This window comes from Oncorhynchus mykiss, chromosome 18 (genome assembly GCF_013265735.2).
Source record: "Oncorhynchus mykiss isolate Arlee chromosome 18, USDA_OmykA_1.1, whole genome shotgun sequence".
Classification (NCBI taxonomy): Eukaryota; Metazoa; Chordata; class Actinopteri; order Salmoniformes; family Salmonidae; genus Oncorhynchus; species Oncorhynchus mykiss.
Genome location: NC_048582.1, coordinates 45,870,454 through 45,896,408, shown reverse-complemented (window position 1 = coordinate 45,896,408; position 25,955 = coordinate 45,870,454). Strand labels below are relative to the sequence as shown.

The 25,955-nt window shown below is 42.0% G+C and overlaps 1 protein-coding gene across 2 annotated transcripts in view; it reads left to right on the top strand.

Moving 5' to 3' along the window:
* The first annotated feature begins 6,140 nt into the window (after positions 1-6,140).
* Positions 6,141-25,955, top strand: part of LOC110496374 (potassium voltage-gated channel subfamily G member 2) — a 33,536-nt gene continuing 13,721 nt past the window's right edge. The window contains exons 1-3 of one of the 2 annotated variants that reach the window (XM_021572235.2): positions 6,141-6,695; positions 19,732-20,047; positions 20,231-20,810. In XM_021572235.2, coding sequence (XP_021427910.1) covers positions 19,854-20,047; positions 20,231-20,810 — 774 coding nt within the window. In that variant the 5' untranslated portion in view covers positions 6,141-6,695; positions 19,732-19,853. Of the gene's footprint in view, positions 6,696-19,723; positions 20,048-20,230; positions 20,811-25,955 lie in introns of those variants that run through there. The other variant, XM_036952935.1, reaches the window with a different exon arrangement.

Sequence of the window (25,955 nt, the reverse complement as noted above, 5' to 3'; positions counted from 1 at the left end):
TACATGTTTGCACTTCTATTCTTAGGTTTGACAATATAGAATCTATACCTGGTACCATGTTTGTGAAAGTGTGTTTGAATGTGCTTGCCTACTTTTCATCTAATCAATTAAAGTTTAATGGAACTGGATGCAGTGCATTTTTTTATGAGGCATATTTACAAGGGTTATGGATTTATATGCAAAGCTGGTCTCTGTTAGTGGTTGGTGGCTGTTGGGTCTTTATGAATATAACCAGAGAAGCAGAGGCAAAGCCAGAGATGTCACTCTCGCCGAACATCTGTCCAAAATAAGACCAATGCGTTCCTATGGGCTTAAATTGGACCTCAACTTGTCGCCTGCCTTCCCGCCTTTAGGACAATGACTTCTATTGTTAGGGCGGAGACATGGGCATCTCGTCATTATATTCAGATCTCAGATATAACCCACAGAGGATTCCTTCTAAGACCTGTATAGTAGCCTGGTTGCCAGTCTCTGTTTAGCTAACATTCCACTCCTTGTACTTCGTGTCATGTGACAGAATACAAGGAATGGCAACCCGTCTTCCTGTTTAGACCCACGGTATGTCATTGGATTTGATCCTAGTTGAGCTCCAACCTTGAGTAAAGAGCAGGAATGAACATTTCTCGCCTCAACTCAGCTCCAGTCAACTCTCTCCTCCAAGGTCCCTGCTGAACGCACTCCCAGCTCCAAGTCATTACGGAAGTAACATTAGAGCAGAGCAGTTGAACAGTAGAGCAGTTGAAAATGAGAAATGATCTATGATTCAGACATACATTATCCAAATGGACACTTTATTCAAATGGTTGTGGCTATTAATTTTTATTAGCTTGTTATAATTCATTTGAATGCTGCCTTTAAGTGATAGTTTCTCTCCATGATTTTCTTGTCGAAGTAGAAGGAAATAAGGTTGAAAGCTTAGCCAGAATAAAAGGCAGATTTGGTAATAAATGTTATTTAGAATAGAGGTTTGTACTTCACGTTTGTGTGGGTGTCGGTTTATTTGTGTGAATATTTCTAATTATTATGTGTGCCCATGAAATGCATTTGTGAAATATTGAGTGTGCGTGTGTGTGTCTGTACAGTACCAGTCAAAAGTTTGGACACAACTACTCATTCAAGGGTTTTTCTTAATTTTTTACTTTTATCTACATTGTAGAATAATAGTGAAGTCTCCAAAACCATGAAATAACACATCTGGAATCATGTAGTAACCAAAAATGTGTTAAACAAATCAAAATATATTTTATATTTGAGATTCTTCAAAGTAGCCCACCTTTGCCTTGATGACAACTCTGCACACTCTTCGCATTCTCTCAACCAGCTTCATGAGGTAGTCACCTGGAATGTATTTCAATTAACAGGTGTGCCTTGTTAAAAGTTCATTTGTGGAATTTCTTTCCTTCTTAATGCATTTGAGCCAATCAGTTGTATTGTGAGAAGGTAGGGGTGGTATACAGAATATAGCCCTATTTGGTAAAAGTCCAAGTCCATATTATGGCAAGAACAGCTCAAATAAGCAAAGAGAAATTACAATCCATCATTACTTAAGACATGAAGGTCGGTCAATGCGAAAAATTTCCAGAACTTTTATAATGATGAGGAAACTGTCTCTCATGAGGACCGTCACAGGAAAGGAAGACCCAGAGTTACCTCTGCTGCAGAGGATAAGTTCATTAGAGTTACCATCCTCAGATTGCAGTCCAAATAAAATGCTTCACAGAGTTCAAGTAACAGACACATCTCAACATTAACTGTTTAGAAGAGACTGCATGAATCAGGCCTTCGTGGTCGAATTGCCGCAAAGAAATCACTACTAAAGGACACCAATAATAAGAAGAGACTTGCTTGGGCCAAGAAACACAAGCAATGGACATTACACCCGACGGAAATCTCTTTGGTCTGACGAGTCCAAATTTGAGATTTTTAGTACCAACCACTGTGTCTTTGTGAGACGCAGAGTCGGTGAACGGATGATCTCAGCATGTGTGGTTCCCACCGTGAAGCATGGAGGAGGAGGTGTGATGGTGTGGGGGTGCTTTGCTGGTGACACTGTCAGTGATATATTTAGAATTCAAGGCACACTTAACCAGCATGGCTACCACAGCATTATGTGGTGATACGGTTTGTGCTTAGTGGGATTATCATTTGTTTTTCATCAATACAATGACCCAACACATCTCCAGGCTGTGTATGGACTATTTGACCAAGAAGGGGAGTGATGGAGTGCTGCATCAGATGACCTGGCCTCAACAATCACCCAACCTAAACCAATTGAGATGGTTTGGGATGAGTTGGACCGCAGAGTGAAGGAAAAGGAGCCAACAAGTGCTCAGTGTGCAAAGCTGTCATCAAGGCAAATGGTGGCTACTTTGAAGAATCTCAAATATATAATATATTTTGATTTGTTTAACAAGTTTTTAGTTACTACATGATTGCCTATGTTATTTCATAGTTTTGATGTCTTCACTATTATTCTACAATGTAGAACATTTTTAAAAATTAAGAAAAACCCTTGAATGACTAGGTGTGTCCAAACTTTTGACTGGTACTGTGTGTGTGTGTGTGTGTGTGTGTGTGTGTGTGTGTGTGTGTGTGTGTGTGTGTGTGTGTGTGTGTGTGTGTGTGTGTGTGTGTGTGTGTGTGTGTGTGTGTGTGTGTGTGTGTGTGTGTGTGTGTGTGTGTGTGTGTGTGTGTGTTTGCGTGCGTGTGTGTGTGTGTGTGTGTGTACAGTATGTGTACATAGAGAATAAAGCAACACAATAATACAAACTAATCTAAACATTATAATGCATAGCCAGACCGTGTCGGCACTGTTCTGGAGCTAATTATGATTGTGTCAATTTAATATGGGTCAAGAAGCACCACAATTACAGTGAAAATGTGGTCATCGTGTTTGTGCCTCCATTTGCACAGAGCAGAACTGAAGAAGTGATATTTTGACGTACTACTAAAGAGGGCATGGTTTGTCCAAACATAATCTCTTGTGGATAGACTATGTAAACATCTGACATCTGGATTAACTGGGATTAGTCCAAACAGCAAGCGAGGGTGATGGTTCAGTGACCCAAGCTTTTATGATTTGCCCGTGACCTGAACACTAGCGTTATCTCCTCAAGCTAATGCGTCATATTTTCCTTGATTATTCCTAATTAGGAGATGTTTCCAGTGTGGTTGGCCAGCATGACATTGTAAGAGAGCCTGCTGTGGTAGTACCATTCTAAAGGTTTAAACTCTCCTCATCCTGTGTATCATTGATCCGTAATGGCTGGGAACAGCCTAGTCTGGTTAATCAATACCTAATACTGAGAGCAGCATCATTATGAGTCATTAGTTCAGAACAAACAGAACTGCATGTTTAACCTCAGTGGAAACACAGTGGTTTAAATGGCACCCTATTCGCTATCGTGCACTTCTTTTAACTGGCCATCTGGTTAAAAGTAGTACACTATATTAGGAATAGGGTGCCATTTTGGACTCACAACAGACTATAAATGATTAGGTAGGTAGCATAGCGGTTAGATCAATGTGCCAGTAACCGAAAGGTTGTTTGTTTGAATGCCTGAGCCGACAAGGTGAAAATTCTGCCGATGTGCCCTAGAGCAAGGCACTTAACCCTAATTGCTCCAGGGTGGCCGTTGATAATGGCAGACCATGGCCATGACCCCACTCTCTGGGAAATGCAAAAAAGCACATTTACAATTCACACCTGTGTATTAATACACACTTGTACATGTGAAAATAGGAAATTAGAAATATAAATTATATTTTACCTTTATTTAAACTACCTTTATTTAAGATCAAATCTGTATTTACAATGACGGTCTACACCAGCCAAACCCCGGAAGATGCTGGGCCAATTGTGCGCCGCCCTATGGGTCTCCCAGGGTGTCTGTAGTGACGCCTCTAGCACTGCGATGCTGAGATTCTGTGCCTTTGATCGCTGCGCCACTCTTGAGCCCAAATACTGTATAAGCAGACCAGAATAATAATAATGATATATACCACGTAGCGGACACTTTTATCCAAATAGACTTACAGTCATGGGTGCCTACATTTTACGTATGTGTGGTCCTAGAAATCAAACCCACAATCCTGGCGTTCTGAGCGCCATGATCTACCAACTGAGCCTTACAGGACCACTGTATTCCATTCAGACTGAGTCTTCCTCTCTTCTATTCTTTGTCCATGGCTTTCCCTCATCTTACTTTCCCTTCTCTGCCTCTTCATGCTCTTCCATCCCTCCATCCTAAACCTCCGACACGACCCTGAGAGTGTGTAAACATAGTCATGGGTTTAGAAACTCACAACGAGCCTCATGGAGTCAGTAGATTCTCCCTAAAAGGGGTTGGTTGGACAGGAGGAGTGGTGACAGTGGAACCAAAGTTAATGTTGTACCTCCTCCCAAGCTGATGTGGCACATTCTAAACACCGTAATTCATCAATGTCACAAACCGTAGGGACCGTTTAATAGTGCTGTAATGTAATTCACGTTTACTCATTTTAGTGTAATCTAGTTTCTGCTGATTTGTTGCTTTCTTGTACAGGGTGGTAGGAAGAGGTAAACCTGTAATATGCACTCAGAAAACCTCCTGAGGACATAAAAGCCTTTAGAAGTAATTAACAGTCAATCAATAGACTATAACTCTTTCCAACACAACTTAATCTCTTCCCATTTTATATAGTTCAAGGTTAATCTTGTCCACAAGTCAGCTTTCTCTCAGCAATTTGAGGCTGGGGACAAGGTTAGCTCCAGGCAAACCCCCCAAAAATGTTTATTTTAGGGAACAGTCTCTAAAACTTTATCTTTTCCACCAAAGGTGAGACATTTTGGTACCATCATAAAGTTACAGAGACATTTAAATGTCTGAGGGACGTTACGAATCAAGCCTAGACAAAAGGAGGCATTTCCTCCAGATCTCATCTAACTACTCATTATCTCTTGCTGGATACTTCTGAGGGATGTTTTCTTTGAGATGAGACTTTGTGATGTCCCAATGTAGAAAATCCAATTAACTCTATCCTCAACAAAGTTTTGCATTTTTATCAGTAAAATTATTCCACTGGGGCTCACATCTTCAGGTGAAGCTGAATTACATCATATCCCGAGTCATCCTTCACCACAAAAGGATTTTATTTCATTGATATGCCATAGTGGTAACAGCTAGTTAACCCTTTTAATCATCACTGAACAGTAGGATAGACTTCTCTGTCTCCCTCTAGAGGTGAGGGACTAGGACCAGTCAGCTGCTGACTGATGGACTTTACAGTGAAAGGCACCAATGCTCAAGCTCTCATAGTTAGACCTCATCATAACTAGTGTCCAGAGTTACCGGGTCAGGAAAAACTCCTGGCCCCAACTCTCTATTTCTCTATTTGTATTTGCTGTAATATTTATTGAAAGGCTAACTCAATCCAGTCCCCACTGAGTGTGGCAATTGTTCATTCCAGTCAATGGTGTGCTGGTGAATAGGCATAGCAGTATCAGTGTAAAAAGGCCTGTGTCATCACCTGCCCTTTGTCAACCCTCATCGGTTACCAGGCTGTTCGTCTACAGAGGTCCATCCTTCCGACCCTCATTAGTGACGTAATCATTATCCGGGTTTGCTTTGTTTCTTCATCCATCAAACACATTAAGCAATTACAGCCTTGTGACGCAGATGGGTCCTATGGTATTGATATATGTTGTAACAGACTCGAGCACTGAAATGAACAGACAAATGATGTATTTCTGTGCCTGGCTTCAACCTGCGTTGTAAGTTAGGTATCGATCATCACACCTATCAATCAAGGAGGACCAACTGCCTCACCATCGTCCACTTCCCCTCATCTATTAGGTTTCCCTCAATTTGGTGGACTCTAAACCATTTATTTCATAGGCCTACACCGTAGTCTACGGTAGTCCTACACCATTATAGGACAATGAGGAGGCTATAACCATTTAATAATGCAGTAACATAACTGTAGTAGTCCTAGCTGTGTTTATCCCGTCGATATTTTATAACTAACAGAAAGTTCCAAACTCGAATTATGCATAACCTATATTTTATTTGTACGCCTACAATTCACTTGTGCGCATTTAATGATTTGTATGCCTCATGATTTGTTTTATTATTCTGCAATCACAGTGTGAGCTACTTGAATTGGCTGTTGGAAGCAGAAGTCAATTCCGGGAAGAAGCGAAGCAGAGCAGGGAGCACAGCGCGGAGCGCGATTTTGTCGCGTGAGCAGAGCGGTGTCCGACTCCAAGACAGTCAGAGGAGAGACGTAACATTGGAATTATCACAGAGCAGCAACCCCCATTCATTCACGCTGGGCTCTTCTCAAATCCGCGGCGTCTTTTCCAACTGCTCTATCGTGAGTCTCGTCCGGTTGAGTGGGTTATTTTGTTAATGTCAGTTCCTTCGATTTAAAACAATCATAGTATTGTTCAGTATTTTGATTATTCTATGCGGGTGTGCAGCAAGTTTACCAAACCTTCAAACTTGCTCCTAATGGTTCAGAAGTAAAGCACGTGACGTTACCTGGGACTGAGTGCACCTGTCCTGGTATAAAGTCAAGTAACCATGTTAGGACCATTTATACAGAGGACGGAGTAGACTGGATCATGTATTTTATGTTGACCAATATGCGCTTTCATAACTGATATCGAAATGTGGGGAAGTTCTCTGCCAATGGACACAAGCCGAACACAGCGGGTAGGTGTGATAATCATGAATGATATTTCAATGTTTGTACAGACACTTAGACAAATATTTATTCAGCATTTATTTTTGTAAATGTTGGAGTGCGCGGCGAATTTGGGCTTCCCGGCTATTGTCGGCTATGCTGTAATGTCCATCCATATTATAGGCTAGCTAGCCTAATGTTTATTCACGGTGCATGTTGTGTGGATAAAAAAAAAAAAGCATTTTAAACCTTCCCTTACAATGAATTACTTGTCCAACGGTCTCTCGGTCTCTCTCTCTCTCTCTCTCTCTCTCTCTCATATCCCTAGACACGGTAGGCTACGGCAGTGGCTCTTTTTTGCAAGATGGGCAAAATCTGACAGAGACAGGTTGAAAGTTGTCTCCTATATAAAATTCATCTCTAGATTATTTCAAATATAGGCTTTTAAACCGGAGTATTCGGGTTTGACGAATTTGGCTCAGTGCAAGCATTCTGGATGCCAATAATTGTATAACCCCAAAACAAAAGGGGCTATAACTGTATATAACGCAATATAAATGATGTTTCTATTGCAGGCGTCTAAATGTTACCCTCTAGGCTAAACTCTGTCTTGAACCTATCATGAACCTTTATCAGAGGATCCACCATACAGACTATTTGTTTTTACAGGTGAATAGTCAATACCTGGGAGATTGAGTTCTTTTCAAGTCAATGGGTTATACACCCTTTTAAAACAGCTCCTATCCTCTCGAAGGGCTCTCCTTTTACTGCCTGTATGGATTATCTATATATTTTACACTCCTCCCGCATTTCATTAACTTGTTGATGTCTGGTCTGGACTGGGGTTCGGGTTAGGGTGGAAGTATAGGGATGTGGACTGGGGGTCGGGAGGCTGGTACACATGACACTTCTCCCATTTGTCCTATACATTTCCTGGAGCCACATAGACAGACCATGTAATACGTGAGGATTTACAGGGAGAGATGATTACCTTCAAGGCCGATGCTATAGGCACGATCAACTTTATTGCCCTCGAGGGGGAAATTAGTCTTAGTGCAGCGATGATGTCCATCTATAAACTACATGATACAGCCACTATAGACCACCTACATTTCATACACCACATTCTACCAATAGAAAAACAACCACTGTTTTGTGTGGTTGTGTGAAGATGCAAATGTGTGGAAAAATAGAGAGACTTGCCTGAAAGTGTTATTGTTGATGGACTTCTCATACCGGTGCCTGTACAGAAACCAGTGCTCTACTGTGCATCACAGAGGGCATCAAACAGCGACTCTAAGTCTTTACCTTGAGGTTATTCATCTGATACTGTACCTTGCATTCTCTCTAAAGCCCTTTGCAAATGAACAAAGTATTGCATTTTTAATAACAAAACTACCCAACTACTAATATTCCATTCCTTTCTGTTTCAATAGATCATCTGAGTATTGGTCCACTAGATAGCTCACAGCTAATTTTTGAATATCTACTTTCACCTGGTGCAGTTTATAATTGCTTTTATTACTGGTGTGTTCGTAAATTCAATCAAGGAGTGCTATAGTGCACTCTAGGCATTCGTAAATTCAGAGCGTTGTCAGATTGTCCATTCTTAAATTCAGAGCCTTTAGCTCTAGGATTGAAAGATGGTGCCGACAGAGATGGTCGCCTCGCTTCGAGTCCTTAGGAAATTATGCAGTATTTTATTTATTTATGTATTATTTCTTACTGTTACCCCAGGAAATCTTAAGTCTTATTACATACAGCCGGGAAGAACTATTGGATATAAAAGCGACGTCAACTTACCAATATTATGACCAGGAATACGACTTTCCCGAAGCGGATCCTCTGTTTGGACCACCACCCAGGACAATGGACCTAATCCCAGAAGCCGACCCAAAACAACGGCGCCGCAGAAGGGGCAAATGGAGCGGCCTCCTGGTCAGGCTCCGTAGACGTGCACATCGCCCACCGCTTTCGAGTATACTACTCGCCAATGTCCAGTCTCTTGAAAACAAGGTAGATGAAATTCGAGCAAGGGTTGCCTTCCAGAGAGAAATTAGAGATTCTAACATTCTCTGTTTCACGAAACATGGCTCTCTCGGGATATGTTGTTGGAATCGGTTCAGCTACCGGGCTTCTCCATGCATCGTGCCAACAGAGATAAACTCCTCTCTGGGAAGAGGAAGGGCGGGGATGTATGCGTCATAATTAATCACTCATGGTGTAATCATAACAACATACAGGAACACAAGTCCTTTACTCACCCGACCTAGAATTCCTTACAATCAAATGCCAGCCATATTATCTCCCAAGACAATTCTCGTCAGTTATCGCCACATCAGTATACATTCCCCCTCAAGCAGACACCAAGACGGCCCTCAAGGAACTTCACTGGACTCTATGTAAACTGGAAACCATATATCCTGAGGCTGCATTTACTGTAGCTGAGGATTTTAACAAAGCAAATTTGAGAACAAAGCTACCTAAATTCTATCAGCATATAGATTAGATTGCACAATGCGCAGGTGTAATAAACTCGATCACTGTTACTCTAACTTCCGCAATGCATAGAAAGTAGAGGTCGATCGATTATGATTTTTCAACGCCGATACCGATTAATCGGACGATCTTTATATAGTATATATTTGTAATAATGACAATTACAACAATACTGAATGAACACTTATTTTAACTTAATATAATAAATAAATAAAAATCAATTTAGTCTCAAATAAATAATGAAACATGTTCAATTTGGTTTAAATAATACAACAACACAGTGTTGGAGAAGAAATTAAAACTGCAATATGTGCCATGTAAAAAGGCTAACGCTTAAGTTCCTTGCTCAGAACATGAGAACATATGAAAGCTGGTGGTTCTTTTTAACGTGAGTCTTCAATATTCCCAGTTAAGAAGTTTTAGGTTGTAGTTATTATAGGAAATATAGGACAATTTCTCTCTATACCATTTGTATTTCATATACCTTTGACTATTGGATGTTCTTATAGGCACTATAGTATTGCCAACCTAATCTCAGGAGTTGATAGGCTTGAAGTCATGAACAGCGCTGTGCTTCAAGCATTGTGAAGAGCTGCTGGCAAACACAGGAAAGTGCTATTTGAATGAATGCTTACGAGCCTGCTGCAGCCTACCACTGCTCAGTCAGAATGCTCTATAAAATATCAAATCATAGACTTAATTATAATATAATAAACACACAGAAATACGAGCCTTAGGTCATTAATATTGTCAAATCTGGAAACTATCATTTCGAAAACAAAACATTTGATTCTTTCAGTGAAATACAGAACCGTTCAGGTTTTTATCTAACGGGTGACATCCATAAGTCTAAATATTACTGTTACATTGCACAACCTTCAATGTTATGTCATAATTATTTACAATTCTGGCAAATTAATTACGGTCTTTGTTAGGAAGAAATGGTCTTCACACAGTTCGCAACAAGCCAGGTGTCCAAACTGCTGTATATACCCTGACTCTGCTTGCACGAACACAAGAGAAGTGACACAATTTCCCTAGTTAATATTGCCTGCTAACATGAATTTATTTTAACTAAATATGCAGGTTTAAAAAAATATACTTGTGTATTGATTTTAAGAAAGGCATTGATGTTTATGGTTAGGTACATTGGTGCAATGACAGTGCTTTTTTCATGAATGCGCTTGTTAAATCATCACCCGTTTGGCGAAGTAGGCTGTGATTCGATGATAAATTAACAGGCAACGCATTGATTATTTGCAACGCCGGACAAGCTAGTTAAACTAGTAATATCATCAACCATGTGTAGTTAACTAGTGATTATGTTAAGATTGATTGATTGTTTTTTATAAGATAAGTTTAATGCTAGCTAGCAACTTATCTTGGCTCCTTGCTGCACTCGCTTAACAGGTGGTCAGCCTGCCACGCAGTCTTCCCTTGGAGTGCAATGTAATCGGCCATAATCGGCGTCCAAAAATGCCGATTACCGATTGTTGTGAAAACTTGAAATCGGCCCTAATTAATCGGCCATGTTGAATCGGTCGACCTCTAATACAAAGCCCTCCCCTGCCCTCCCTTGGGCAAATCCGACCACGACACTATCTTGCTCCTATCGTCTTATAGGCAGAAATTCAAACAGAATGTACCAGTGACTAGAACCATTCAACGCTGGTCTGACCAATCGGAATCCAGGCTTCAAGATTGTTTTGATCACGCAGACTGGGATATGTTCCAGTCAGCCTCAGATAACAACATAAATCTATCCACTGACTCGGTGAGTGAGTTTATAAAGAAGTGCATTGGAGATGTTGTACCCACTGTGACTATTAAAACCTAACCCTAACAAGAAACCGTGGATGGATGGCGGTATTCGCACAAAACTGATTGTGCGAACCACCACATTTAACCATGGAAAGAGGTCTGGGAATATGGCTGAATATAAACAGTGTAGTTATTCCCTTCGCAAGGCAATCAAACAAGCGAAATACCGGTACAGGGACAAGGTGGAGTCGCAATTCAATGGCTCAGACACAAGAGGTATGTGGCAGGGTCTACAGGAAATCACGGACTACAAAAATAAAACCAGCCATGGACACCGACGTCACGCTTCCAGAAAAACTAAACACTTCCTTTGAACGCTTTGAGGATAATACAGTGCCACCGACCTTGCCCCCTCCCCCTTCTTCGTGGCCAATGTGAGTAAAACATTTAAACGTGTTAACTCTCGCAAGGCTGCTGGCCTAGACGGCACCCTAGCCGCGTCTTCAGAGCATGCGCAGACCAGCTGGCTGGTGTGTTTACAGACATTCAATCGCTCCCTATCCCAGTCTGCTGTCCCCACATGCTTCAAGATGGCCACCATTGTTCCTGTACCCAAGAAGGCAAAGATTGAACTAAAGATTGAACTGAACTAAATTACTACCGCCCCATAGCACTCACTTCTGTCATCATGAAGTGCTTTGAGAGACTAGTCAAGGAACATATCACCTCCACCTTACCGGCCATCCTAGACCCACTTCAATTTGCACATCGCCACAACAGGTCCACAGATGATGCAGTCGCCTGCACACTGCCCTATCCCATCTGGACAAGAGGAACACTTATGTAAGAATGCTGTTCATTGACTACAGCTCAGCATTCTACACCATGGTATTCTCCAAGCTCGTCATCAAGCCGGAGGCCCTGGGTCTGACAGGCTGCCCCCAGGTGGTGAAGGTAGGAAACAACATCTCCACTTCTCTGACCCTCACCACTAGGGCCCCACAAGGGTATGTGCTCAGCCCCCCCTGTACTCCCTGTTGACCCACGACTGCGTGGCCATGCATGCCTCAATCATCAAGTTTGCAGATGACACAACAGTAGTGTGCTTGATTACCAACAACGACGAGACAGTCTACAGGGAGGAGGTGAGGGCACTCAGAGTGTGGTCAGGAAAACAACCTCTCATTCAACGTCAACAAAACAAAGGAGATGATCGTGGACTTCAGGAAACAGCAGAGGGAGCACCCCCCTATCACATCGAAGGGACAGCAGTGGAGAAGGTGGAAAGTTTTAAGTTCTTCGGTGTACACATCACAGACAAACCAAAATGGTACACCCACATAGACAGTGTGGTGAAGAAGACGCAACAGCGCCTCTTCAACCTCAGGAGGCTGAAGAAATTTGGCTTGTCACCCAAAACCCTGGCAAACATTTACAGATGCACAATCAAGAGCATCCTGTCGGGCTGTATCACAGTCTGGTACGGCAACTGCACCGCCCTCAACCGCAAGGCTCTCCAGAGGGTGGTGTGGTCTAAACAACGCATCACTGGGGGCAAACTACCTGCCCTCAGTGACACCTATAGCACCCTATGTCACAGGAAGGCCGAAAAGATCATCAAGGACATCAACCACCCAAGCCACTGCCTGTTCACACCACTACCATCCAGAAGGCGAGGTCAGTACAGGTGCATTAAAGCTGGGACTGAGAGACTGAAAAACAGCTTCTATCTCAAGGCCATCAGACTGCTAAACAGTAATCACTAACTCAGAACTCAATGCTGCCTACATTGAATCACTGGCCACTTTAATAAATGGATCACTAGTCACTTTAAACAATGCCACTTCAGATAATGCCACTTTAATAATGTTTACATATCTTACATTACTCATATTGTCACGACCTGACCTTAGTTATCTTTGTTTTCTTTATTATTTTGGTTAGGTCAGGGTGTGACGAGGGTGGTATGTGTGTTTTTGTCTGGTCTAGGGTTTTTTGTATATCAATGGGGTTTTGGTATTGTCTAGGTAAATTTAGGTCTATGGTGATCTGAATTGATTCCCAATCAGAGACAGCTGTTTATCGTTGTCTCTGATTGGGGATCCTATTTAGGTTGCCATTTTCCATTTTGGTTTTGTTGTTTATTGTCTATGTGTACAGATGCACATGGCAGCACTCGCTATTATTAGCGGCACATTTTGTTAGTTTGTTTAGTGTTCTTCGTAATAAAGAAGAATTTATTCAAATCAAGCTGCGCCTTGGTCTCATCAATACGACGAATGTGACACATATCACATGTATATACTGTATTTTATACCATCTGTTGTATCTTGCCTATGCCGCACGGCCATCGCTCATCCATATATTTATATGTACATATTCCCATTCACACCTTTAGATTTATGTGTATTAGGTAGTTGTTGGGAAATTGTTAGATTACTTGTTAGATATTACTGCACTGTCGGAACTAGAAGCACAAGCATTTTGCTACACTCACATTAACGTCTGCTAACCATGTGTATGTGACCAATAAAATGTTATTTGATAGGGCCGTTCAGAGCGCACACTGGACGCCCTGGCCGAGGAGTAGGGTTGATCCGAGAGTTCTGACCTCACAACAGTAGTCAAGCACCCACGCTAACTGCCTAATGTTGGCTAGCTTGCTAGCTACTTCCAGACACAAATGAGAGAACACTTCACTCTGACCATTCTACTCACCCTAACAGAGCTGGTTAGGCTGTTTTCATGTTCTCCAGAGCGTTGGGGACTGTAACTGTGCTGCTGACAACAATATGTTTTTTTGCCAACATTTGCTGACCCCGGCCATATTCAACGGGTGTTGAGCGTTCATAAATTCACCAGTTATTCTGCGCTCTGGCACACTCAGACGAGAGTGCTATGAAATCGGAGTAGATAGCCAGAGTGAATTTACGAATGCACCCTAAAGGGCTGCCTAAATAGGTCACAATTATCATTCATCCAAGGAAATGAGTGACACAAACTCATTTCTATAACCCCCCGGGGCAAGAGATGGACTTTAGAAAATACGTTTTATAACCTGAAAACTTCTATTTGAAGTGAATTCATTAGAATGGTAATTTTCATTACCCCATCTTGGGCTTTCAGAATGTTTATGGTAAATGTGAATTTGTGGAAGTGGTTAGTGAAGCAGGACTATGCTTCCATGTTTCAGTAGTTCAGTCAAACACCAGCAGCACTAAGAAGGAAAGAACCAATTCCACAATGTTAGAACAGCCATGACTGAAAGAGCAGCACAGCAGCTCTCTGTTGTCTCTGCAGATAAACGTTTAGTCCTTCAAATATGGATATTGGCTTCTTCCCCAAACCGTCAGAGCACTGTTACAGACACTATCACAGATTAAGTTGGAAGCCCAAATTACTCTAGTATGGCAGGATATGTAGAGTAGACATGTTGCTATGATACAATATCTTACTATAGAGACTACACGGGACTCCTTTTTGAGAAGGATGGTGTAGTCCCTCCAGCGGTCACAACTGGTGAGCACTACCTGAGTGAGGCTACGTATAGCTTGCCACCAGTGCAAAGTCACAGAGGACTAACTTGTGTTTCACATCTGTCAGTAGTTCTGCATGTAGGACCAAGCATTGTACTACCCTCAGATTGATGATCTGTCTAACTAGCAAGACAGCACAAACAGATCTGGGACCAGGCTACTGTCTCAGCATTCATTATTATGTTGACTACTAGTCAACGGTCCTATATGTATGAATGCATGGTCCATTATAAAGATGTAGGGTCTTAATTTGACCAATATTGTTGTTGCAAAATAATCCTGCAGCAACAACATTTTAACATTTAGTCCACACTGTTGCTTGATCGGTGGTTGGGCTGTTAGCTGGACAAAAGTAGGCTACATGAAAAGTGCAACTCTGTTAATATAACCGTGTGTTAGTGCAAGTTTTCAGTTAATTTATGTAAATCACTGAGTTAATCTGTATTTCATGCAGTGCAGGAAAATTGTCAGCAGTAAGAGTGATCAAATTTAAGATGTTATACCTGTAAGTGACGACAATGCATGGTCTTTAGGTCTCCTGGGTGTTATGTTACGGTCCATAACCACCTCCTCTCAGGGGTGGTGTTCTGTGCATTTATGGACCTGTCATTTTCTGAGCCCCCAGAGAAAGAGAGAGAGAGAGGGAGGGGCCAGTTTGACTGACATTGCTAACCAATGACATTTGTGTACACTACACAGAATACTTTTATCCATCTGCTTGTATGTTGCAAATCTATTGACATACGCAGGGTTGGGAGTAACTGATTACATGTAGTTACATGTAATCTGATTACAAAAAAACTCATTGTAATCAGTTAAATTACCCAGAAAAATATTGTAAGCAGATTACAGATACTTTTGAAAAACGAGAGTATTACTTCTTGGATTACTTTTAAATTCAGAAAGGATGTTTGCAAAAAAATACATGATGACACCTTTCTGTTTTGTCAATGATATTCAATTCAGCATTGAAAAAAGGCTTAAATGTAAGTTTGTTCCACATGAGCGAGTCTGACCACAAGTCAGAGACCACTATGATGACAGGTAACGAGTAAATGTATCGAATTAGAAAGTAACCTACCCAACTCTGGACAAACACACTCAATTATCTGCACTTGACCCTGAATCCATTCCCATTTTTGTGCCCCTTCTGCCCATTGTAAAATAAAACAAAGAGCATGTGGTAAATACATTAGAACACACAAGGCTTCAGCAGAAGATGTGACATTTTATCTGGAGCTTATTTTCCCCTCGGTTGTCACATCAGTACGTGTGAAAGGAGCGTTACTGAGCCAATCCACCCAGGCACTGGAGCGCACTGACACGTTTCACTGTGTTTAATCAGCAGGTGATGGATACTCCTGGCCCAACCTGGATTTTTTCTGGACTCTCTAAATCTGCAGTTGTCTTTCATGCATACACATTACAGCATTAATACGTATATTCTGTCATGCTGTCACCGTGTCTGTCTTTCTCTCTGTTTCTCTTACTCTCCCTCTCTGTTTCTCTCTCTCTCTCTCTCCCTTTCTCCCTGTCTCTCAGTCCATGCACCTCTGTCTTTCTGTCTGTCCTGTCACAGCAGTAAATTGTGTCCAGGTCAAATCATTCTCTGTTTGTAGTCTTGTCCCTATTTCGTTAGGTTGTCATCTTTGCCATTAGTGTAGCAGCTTTCAATGCACTACTTCAGTTGCTGGAGAAGGGACTGACATTTTTTTTTACATTGTAGAACAATAGTGAAGTATGGAATAACACATATGGAATCATGTAGTGACCAAAAAAAGTGTTAAACAAATTCAAATATATGTTATATTTGAGATTCTTCAAAGTAGCCACCTTTTGCCTTGATGGCAGATTTGCACGCTTTTGACGTTCTCTCAACCAGCTTCATGAGGAAGTCCCCTGGAATGCATTTAAATGAACAAGTGTGCCTTGTTAAAAGTTCATTTGTGGAATTTATTTCCTTCTTAATGTGTTTTAGCCAATCATTTGTGTTGTGACAAGGTAGGGGTGGTATACAGAAGGTAAAAGACCAAGTCCATTTTATGGCAAGAACAGCTCAAATAAGCAAAGAAAAATGACAGTCCATCATTACTTGAAGACATGAAGGTCAGGTAATCCGGAAAATTTCAAGAACTTTTAAAGTTTCTTCAAGTGCAGTCGCAAAAACCATCAAGCGCTATGATGAAACTGTCTCTCATGAGGACCGCCACAGGAAAGGAAGACCCAGAGTTACCTCTGCTGCAGAGGATAAATTCATTAGAGTTACCATCCACAGAAATTGCAGCCCAAATAAATGCTTCAGAGTTCAAGTAGCAGACACATTTCAACATGAACTGTTCAGAGACTGCGTGAATCAGGCATTCATGGTCGAATTGCTGCAAAGAAACCACGACAAAAGGACCCCAATAAGGAGAGACTTGCTTTGGCCTAGAAACATGAGCAATGGACATTAGACTGGCAGCTTAATTAAATATTACCCGCAAAACACCAGTGTCAACATCAACAGTGAAGAGGCGACTCCGGGATGTTGGCCTTTTAGGCAAAGTTGCAAAGAAAAAGCAATATCTCAGACAGAAAAGATTAAGATGGGCAAAAGAACACAGACCCCAAACTTTTGAACGGTAATGTATGTATGTATGTATGTACGTGTGTGTGTGTGTGTGTGTGTGTGTGTGTGTGTGTGTGTGTGTGTGTGTGTGTGTGTGTGTGTGTGTGTGTGTGTGTGTGTGTGTGTGTGTGTGTGTGTGTGTGTGTGTGTGTGTGTGTGTGTGTGTGTGTGTGTGTGTGTATATGTGTATGTATACAGTTGAAGTCGAAAGTTTACATACACTTAGGTTGGAGTCATTAAAACTAGTTTTTCAACCACCACAAATGTCTTGTTAACAAACTATAGTTTTGGCAAGTCGGTTAGGACATCTACTTTGTGCATGACACAAGTAATGTTTCCAACAATTGTTTACAGACAGATTATTTCACTTATAATTCAGTGTATCACAATTCCAGTGGGTCAGATGTTTACATTCACTAAGTTGACTGTGCCTTTAAACAACTTGGAAAATTCCAGAAAATTATATCATAGCTTTAGAAGCTTCTGACAGGCTAATTTACATAATTTGAGTCAATTGGAGGTGCACCTGTGGATGTATTTCGAGGCCTACCTTCAAACTCAGTGCCTCTTTGCTTGACATCATGGGAAAATCAAAAGAAAGACCTCAGAAAAATGGTAGACCTCCACAGGTCTGGTTCATCCTTGGGAGCAATTTCCAAACGCCTGAAGGCACCATGTTCATCTGTACAGACAATAGTACGCAAGTATAAGCACCATGGGACCACGCAGCCGTCATACCGCTCAGGAAGGAGACGCCGTCTGTCTCCTAGAGATGAACGTACTTTGGTGCGAAAAGTGCAAATCAATCCCAGAATAACAGCAAAGGACCTTGTGAAGATGCTGGAGGAAACAGGTACACAGTAAAACTAGTCCTATATCGGCATAACCTGAAAGGCCGCTCAGCAAGGAAGAAGCCACTGCTCCAAAACCACCATAAAAAAGCCAGAATACGGTTTGCAACTGCACATAGGGACAACGATCGTACTTTTTGTATAAATGTCCTCTGGTCTGATGAAACAAAAATAGAATTGTTTGGCCATAATGACCACTGTTTTGTTTGGAGGGAAAAGGGGGAGGCTTGCAAGCCGAAGATCAACATCCCAACCGTGAAGCACGGGGGTGGCAGCATCGTGATGTGTGGGTGTTTTGCTGCAGGAGGGACTGGTGCACTTCACAAAATAGATGGCAACATGAGGCAGGGAAATTATGTGGATATATTGAAGCAACATCTCAAGACATCAGTCAGGAAGTTAATGGGTCGCTAATGGATCTTCCAAATGGACAATGACCCCAAGCATACTTCCAAAGTTGTGTCAAAATGGCTTAAGGACAACAAAGTCAAGGTATTGGAGTGGCCTTCACAAAGCCCTGACCTCAATCCAATAGAACATTTGTGGGCAGAACTGAAAAAGCGTGCGCGAGCAAGGAGGCCTACAAATCTGACTCAGTTACACCAGCTCTGTCAGGAGGAATGGGCCAAAATTCACCCAACTTATTGTGGGAAGCTTGTGGAAGGTTACCTGAAACGTTTGACCCAAGTTAAACAATGTAATGGCAATGCTACCAAATACTAATTGAGTGTATGTAAACTTCTGATCCACTGGGAATATGATGAAAGAAATATAACCTGAAATAAGTCATTCTCTCTACTATTATTCTGACATTTCACATTCTTAAAACAAAGTGGTGATCCTAACTGACCTAAAACAGTGAATTTTTACTAGGATTAAATGTCAGGAATTGTGAAACTGAGTTTAAATGTGTTTGTCTAAGGTGTATGTAAACTTCTGACTTCAACTGTATGGTGTGTGTGTATTTATATATATATATATATGTATATGTATATGTATATATGTATATATATATATAGGTGTGTATATATGAGTTTCTCAAAAGATTTTGGAAGAGTTTGTAAAGTTTTCCTCTTATTCACCGACAGTCACAATGTGTCCTGTTTTGAGGTTCAGAACAATCTCGTGAACGAAACCGATTAAAGTTTTAGTGTGATGCTGCATCATGAAGAGGAGTTTTGTGGCTGACAGTAGTTCACTGTGATCTAATTTGGCTTTGTATGAATCATTTAACCCTCGCTACGCAGAGCTGCATTCTGTCAGTCGTAAGACTGGAAGGTGCCATTGGAAAGTGCCACATTTTAGGAGTTTGTTTCATCAGCTGAAGCTGTGGTTGTGCTGATATAAAAATCTATGTTGGAATAAGAAGATTAAACCAAGATATTATTGCTGCAGAATTAATTGCACTTTATCTGTTGTCCTAAACAAAGTCAATGGCCCGTGAAAGATTCATCACGGGAAGTTTTACCAAGTATATCCAAACAGTTTGTTCTTGTCTTTGTCGACATTCCACAGCTAATTGCTCTGTATTTATTTTAATTTAGTGAACCTTGATAAACAATCCTTTAAAGAGAAACATCTCATTTAGGCCCTCAGCGATGCGTTAAATACCACAACAACTTAACGAATTCCTCTCTGCATCGGGGTTCCTGCTGATGCAAAACTTGTTGGTGTGACGAGAGAAAGGGGGAAAAAAAGGAGCCTGAAGAGTGACTTGGTTCATCCTGAGATTCTGAAGTAATTCATCCCTATAAACCAGTGGAAGTCATTTCTATGTCTAAACTTTCTTTAATCTGCTTTGTTTCCATAGAGCCCAACCCTGCTCCTGGATGGGTGAGGTCCCTGCCAACCCAGTCGGTCAGTGAACCCCCCCACTCCCCACCCATCGCCTCCCGACCAGGACCCCCTGGGTCACCCAGAGGAGCAGCAGGGATGTACCAGGAGGTGGCCTTCCTAGCGGGCAGCACGGAGAAAGAGTTCACTCCCTTCCACTTCCCCATTGAGAACCAGCAGGAGGTGGTAACTAAGAAGGGTGTGTTCTTCAAGCGGCAACGGCTGCTGCGGAGGCCCAATGAGGGGCAGGAGGAAAATGACCTATCAGCCGTCATTAACGTGGGCGGTATCAGGTACAATACCAACAGAGTCAAGAGTTGCTGTGTTCATCTCAATAATCAATAGTCCATAATCAGAAGTCTTTGGGTGCAAGATTTAAAAGGCAAATAATCCAGGCATTGGTCTTGCTGCTGCTCAAGAGCATTATAACTTGAAGAGTATTTCAGCGGTAACATTGTGTGTTTTCCTCTCACCAGGTACCGTATCCCCTGGTCCGTTCTGGAGGAGTTCCCTCTGACGCGGCTGGGCCGGCTGAGGGGCTGTAGCTCATTGGACGAGATCATGGAGGTGTGTGATGACTACGATGACGGGTGCCAGGAGTACTTCTTTGACCGCAGCCCATCTGCGTTCCGCACTATCGTGACGTTCCTAGCGGCAGGGCGGCTGCGGCTGCTGAGGGAGATGTGTGCCCTGTCCTTCCAGGAGGAGCTGGTCTACTGGGGCGTGGAGGACACCAGGCTGGAGTGGTGCTGCCTCCGAAAGCTACGCATCAGGCAGGAGGAGCTCAAGGAGCAGCTGAGGATGGAGGAGGCAGAGCTCACCTCAACCCTGACCCCCCAGAGCTGTGAGGATGGGCAGGGGCACGCCGGGGAGGGAGGGGGGGAGGAGGAGAGCCGCATGGCGGGGTGTATGCGCAGGCTGCACGACATGGTGGAGAACCCTCAATCTGGACTACCTGGAAAGATCTTTGCCTTCTTGTCGGTGGTGTTTGTGGCCATCACCGCAGTAACGCTCTGCATCAGTACCATGCCCGACCTCCGGGAGGAGGAGGAGAGGGTGAGTTCACTTCCTGTTTACTCCCTACTCACAGGGTTTTACTTTTGGGTCACACTCGGGTGGGTTATACATAGGACCAGGAGTTTGACCTAACCAAGTTACAGAGCTGGAAACTTTGAGCACATCCACATCTACATCCTGCTCTTAGTAGGATGATGTTTGAGGGACAACCTCCACATGGCGAGTCTTCCCCCTTATAGTAACTAATCTTCACAGAGGTAATGTGATGGCTCAGGGATGTTGTCAGGGACGACTGCCACGCTACAACTCCAATCACATTAATACCAGATTATTCCATTTGACAGATCACTGCTGCTGCTGTTAAGGCACTCTCGTATTGCTCTTATTCAGGCAGTAAAGGAATAATGAACATAGAATATACAGTGCCTTCAGAAAGTATTCAGACCTATTCCATATTTTGTTGTTACAGACTGAAATATTAGCAATTGTATTGAAAATGAAATACGGAAATCTCTCGTTTGCATAAGTATTCACACCCCTAAGTCAATGCATGTTAGAATCCCCTTTGGCAGTGATTAAAGCTGTGAAACTTTCTTGGTAAGCCTTTAAGAGCTTTGCACACCTGGATTGTACAACATTTGCACATTCTTTAACAATTCTTTAAGCTCTGTGAAGTTGTTTGTTGATCATTGCTAGACAGCCATTTTCAAGTTTTGCCGTAGATTTTCAAACTAATTTTAAGTCAACTGTAACTAGGCCACTCGGGAACATTCAATGTCATCTTGGTAAGCAACTCCAGACTGAACCAGGTTTTCCTATAGGATTTTGCCTGTGCTTAGCTCCATTCCGTTTATTTTTATCATAAAAACCGTCATAGTCATAGTCTTTGCCGATGACAAGCACGCCCATAACATAATGTGTTGTGTTGGATTTGCTCCAAACATAACGCTTTGTACTTAGGACATGAAGTTCATTTCTTAGACCAATTTTTTTTGTAGTTTTACTTTAGTGCCTTATTGCAAACAGGATGCATGTTTTGGAATATTTCTATTCTGTACAGGCTTCCTTCTTTTCACTCTGTCAATTAGTTTAGTATATTGGAGTAACTACAATGTTGTCGATCCCTCCTCAGTTTCTCCTGTCACAGCCATTAACTCGAACCGTTTTAAAGTCACCATTGGCGTCAAGGTTGATATCCCTGAGTGGTTTCCTTTTTAGTGACTGGGTATATTGAAGTGTTAGTAATAACTTCACCATGCTCAAAGGGATATTCAATGTCTGCTTAAATTATTTTTAATCTACCAATAGGTGGCCTTCTTTGTGAGGCATTGGAAAACCTCCCTGGTCTTTGTTGTTGAATGTGTTTGAAATTCACTGCTCGACCGAGGGACAGACAATTGTACGTGTGGGGTACAGAGACGAGGTAGTCAATAAAAAAAGAACACAGAGTGAGTCCATGCAACTTATAAAGCTCCACAGTGGACGTGTCATAATACCCATAAAATCTAGCGGTCAAACAGGGAAATGGTTCCAATGGTTTTTCCACCAGTCATTTTTCCCATAGGGGATTTTAGGAATACTTCAAATAAGGGCTGTGGTTTGTGTAGGCTTACCCTGGCGTGATATTTTGATAACCGTGTAAATCTCTCTCCAACAAGATGACTATCATCAATATATTTGGCTCAATTCGAAAATGCTAATTAGCATCAGAGTATACATCATGCAGGACTACAAATCCCTGGAAGCTTCTGCACATCATCTTTAGCTAACACCTTTACTAACAGGTATTGTGTAAATTTAGCCAATTTATTCAATACTACATTTAGTTAGTTAATCCAGACTTTACCTCTATTCGGCAGTGTCGTCCAGATCATGGCATTTGTAGTTCTATATGATATCCACAGTAGCAGCTAATTAGTATTTTATTTTGGGGGCTAAATACAGGCAAATATATTGATTTTAAAAGTCACCTTGTCCGAAAGAGATGTACATGAAACACAGCCCTTATTTGAAGTGTTTCTAAAATCCACTATGGGAAAAATGTATGGTGTAAAAACAATTAGAACCATTTCTCTGCTTGACCACTAGGTATTATGGGTATTATGACACATACTGTGGTACTCTATGTGATTTGTTAAGCACTTTTTTACTCCTGAACTTTATTTAGGCTTGCCATTGCGAAGGGGTTGAATATTTATTGACTGAAGACATTTCAGCTTTGAATTTTTACTTATTTTGTAAACATTTCTAAAAACATAATTCCACTTTCACTGTGTGTGTGTGTGTGTGTGTGTGTGTGTGTGTGTGTGTGTGTGTGTGTGTGTGTGTGTGTGTGTGTGTGTGTGTGTGTGTGTGTGACAAGGGGTATGAATACTTTCTGAAGGCACTGTAGATTAATAATCAGTACATTAAGCCAGAGGTTGTCCTCTTGTGGTCCTCAGGGGTCCCATAGGGCTTAGAACTTGGCCAGTGGCCACCTAATGTTACTGCACCAATTTCACTGACCGAGATAAGTAATTATATTATCTTCTTCTTCTGGGTGTTTCATGTCTAGTAGTTGTGCCTCTGAGACCTCAGTGTTCCTGCTGGAGTGTCTTTGTGGGGCAACACAGTCAACCTCCTGAATGACATCAATAAAGCTTTAGAAAGATTTAAAGAGAACCTCCACAGGCTTCTCCCGCTACCAAAGAGACCTCTGCGTCGGGGTGAGAGGAGGGTGGAGAGGGGGTGAGGGGGCTGAGGATGTGCTGTATCTTCAAAGTGGAAATCAGAGTGCAAGGAGGGTTAACAAGCAAGCTACAAGGAGGGTTAGCGAGCTAGCTACAAGGAGGGTTGGTGTTAGCGAGCTAACTCCCCAAACAATACCTTCTCTTGAAGCGCTCATCTCCTATTAGGTGAGGTTACTGGCTGAGCTTTAAAAGAGTAAATACTGTAAGTGATTGAGGGAGACAAAGGTCAGGCAAGGATATATACAAATGCTGTGTTATAATGAGAGAGACTTGACAAACGGCCAAGAATACTCTGTACTTGTTGATAGGGAGCAGTATCTATGGAATGTTCTCTGTTTATTCTCATGTCCATGTTTGAAGGTTAAGGAGGGTTGTCTAGACCCACGTTGTAGGTTACGCTACGGGCTGTATTTTTGTATGTGTTAATGTTAGGCAGAGCAATATTGTGACTAAACACTTCCGAGAAATCCAAATCAACTATCTTCATTAGTAAGAGCTAATAACCTGAGCTGTTTGAATGGAGTCCGCCCACCATCCTCCTCCGTTAGTTGAGCTAATATTCATTAACGGGAGGCTTTGATGGTGATCAGCATAGATCTTCCCACTATGGATGTAAATTGAATGAAATCCCTAGGACGCTGTCTTTATTGAGGTGTATGCTGAACAAAAATATAAACGCAACATGTGAAGTGTTGTTCCCATGTTTCATGAGCTGAAATAAAAGATCCCAGAAATGTGCCATACGCACAAAAAGCTGATTTCTCTCATTTTGTGAACAAATTTGTTTACATCCCTGTTAGTGAGCATTTCTCCTTTGCGAAGATAATCCATCCACCTGACAGGAGTGGCATATCAAGAAGCTAATTAAACAGCATGCTCATTACACAAGTGCACCTTGTGCTGGGGACAATAAAAGGCCACTGTAAAAGGTGCAGTTTTGTCACACAACACAATGCCACAGATGTCTCAAGTTTTGAGGGCGTGTGCAATTGGCATGCTGACTGCAGGAATGCCCACCGGAGCTGTTGCCAGATAATTAAATGTTCACTTCTCTACCATAAGCCGCCTCCAATGTAATTTTAGAGAATTTGGCAGTACATCCAACCAGCCTCACAACTGCAGACCACGTGTAAGCACACTAGCCCAGGACCTCCACATACAGATTCTTCAGCTGTGGAATCATCTGAAACCAGCTACCCACATAGCTGATGAAACTGTGGATTTGCACAACTGAAGGATTTCTACACATACTGTCATAAACCTTCTCAGGGAAGCTTATCTGCGTGCTCGTCGTCCTCTCAATGGTCTTGACCTGATTTCAGTTGGGTGTTGTTCTCACCTTCAATGGCCACTGACACGCTGGATAGGTGTGCTCTTCACGGATGAATCCCGGTTTCAAATGTACCAGGCAGATGGCAGACCACTATGTATGGCATCGTGTGGGTGAGCGATTTGCTGATGTCAACGTTGTGAATAGAGTGCCCTACGGTGGCAGTGGGGTTATGGTATGGGCAGGCATAAGCTACGGACAACAAATACAATGTAATTTTATCGATGGCAATTTGAATGCACAGAGATACTGTGACGAGATCCTGAGGCCCATTGTCGTGCCATTCATCAGCCGCCATCATCTCATGTTTCAGCATAATAATGCACAACCCCATATCTCAAGGATCTTGTCACATATCCTGGAAGCTGAAAATATCCCAGATTTTCCACGGCCTGCATACTCACCAGACATGCCGCCCATTAAGCATGTTTGGGATGCTCTGTATCGACGTGTATGACAAAGTGTTCAATTTCCAGACAATATCCAGCAACTTCGCACAGCCATTGAAGAGGAGTGGGATAACATTCCAGGCCACAATCAACAGCCTGACCAACTCTATGCGAAGGAAATGTGTCACACTGCATGAGGCAAATGGTGGTCACACCAGATACTGACTGGTTTTCTGATCAACTCCCCTACATTTTTTTTAAAGGTACAGTATCTGTGACCAACAGATACATATTTGTATTCTCAGTCATGTGAAATAAATAAATTAGGCCATAATCTATGTATTTTTATTCGTTGATTTCCTTATGAACTGTAACTCTGTAAACCTATTGAAATTGTTGCATGTTGTGTTAATTATTTCTCAGTGTAGATTCAGATGCAGTTTATCATGATATGTTTCAGCTATAGGCTAAACTCACGAACGAACTAGACCAGCAGGATAATAATCTAATACATTTTGTCGTCTTACAGTAAGAGTTGGTGTCCTCAACCATGTTAAATGTTACATTCTGATTATGCATTTAGCTTGTTGTTCCTCCGTCCGCAGGCTTGTCTCACCTGCACAGAGATGTTCTGGCAACCCTTGTCTTCCAGACTCAGTTAGACTCTAACCTTCATATCCCTTTGACTGTGTGCAGTTGTGGATCCATTAAAACTGAAAAAAAGTTGTGGTTTTTG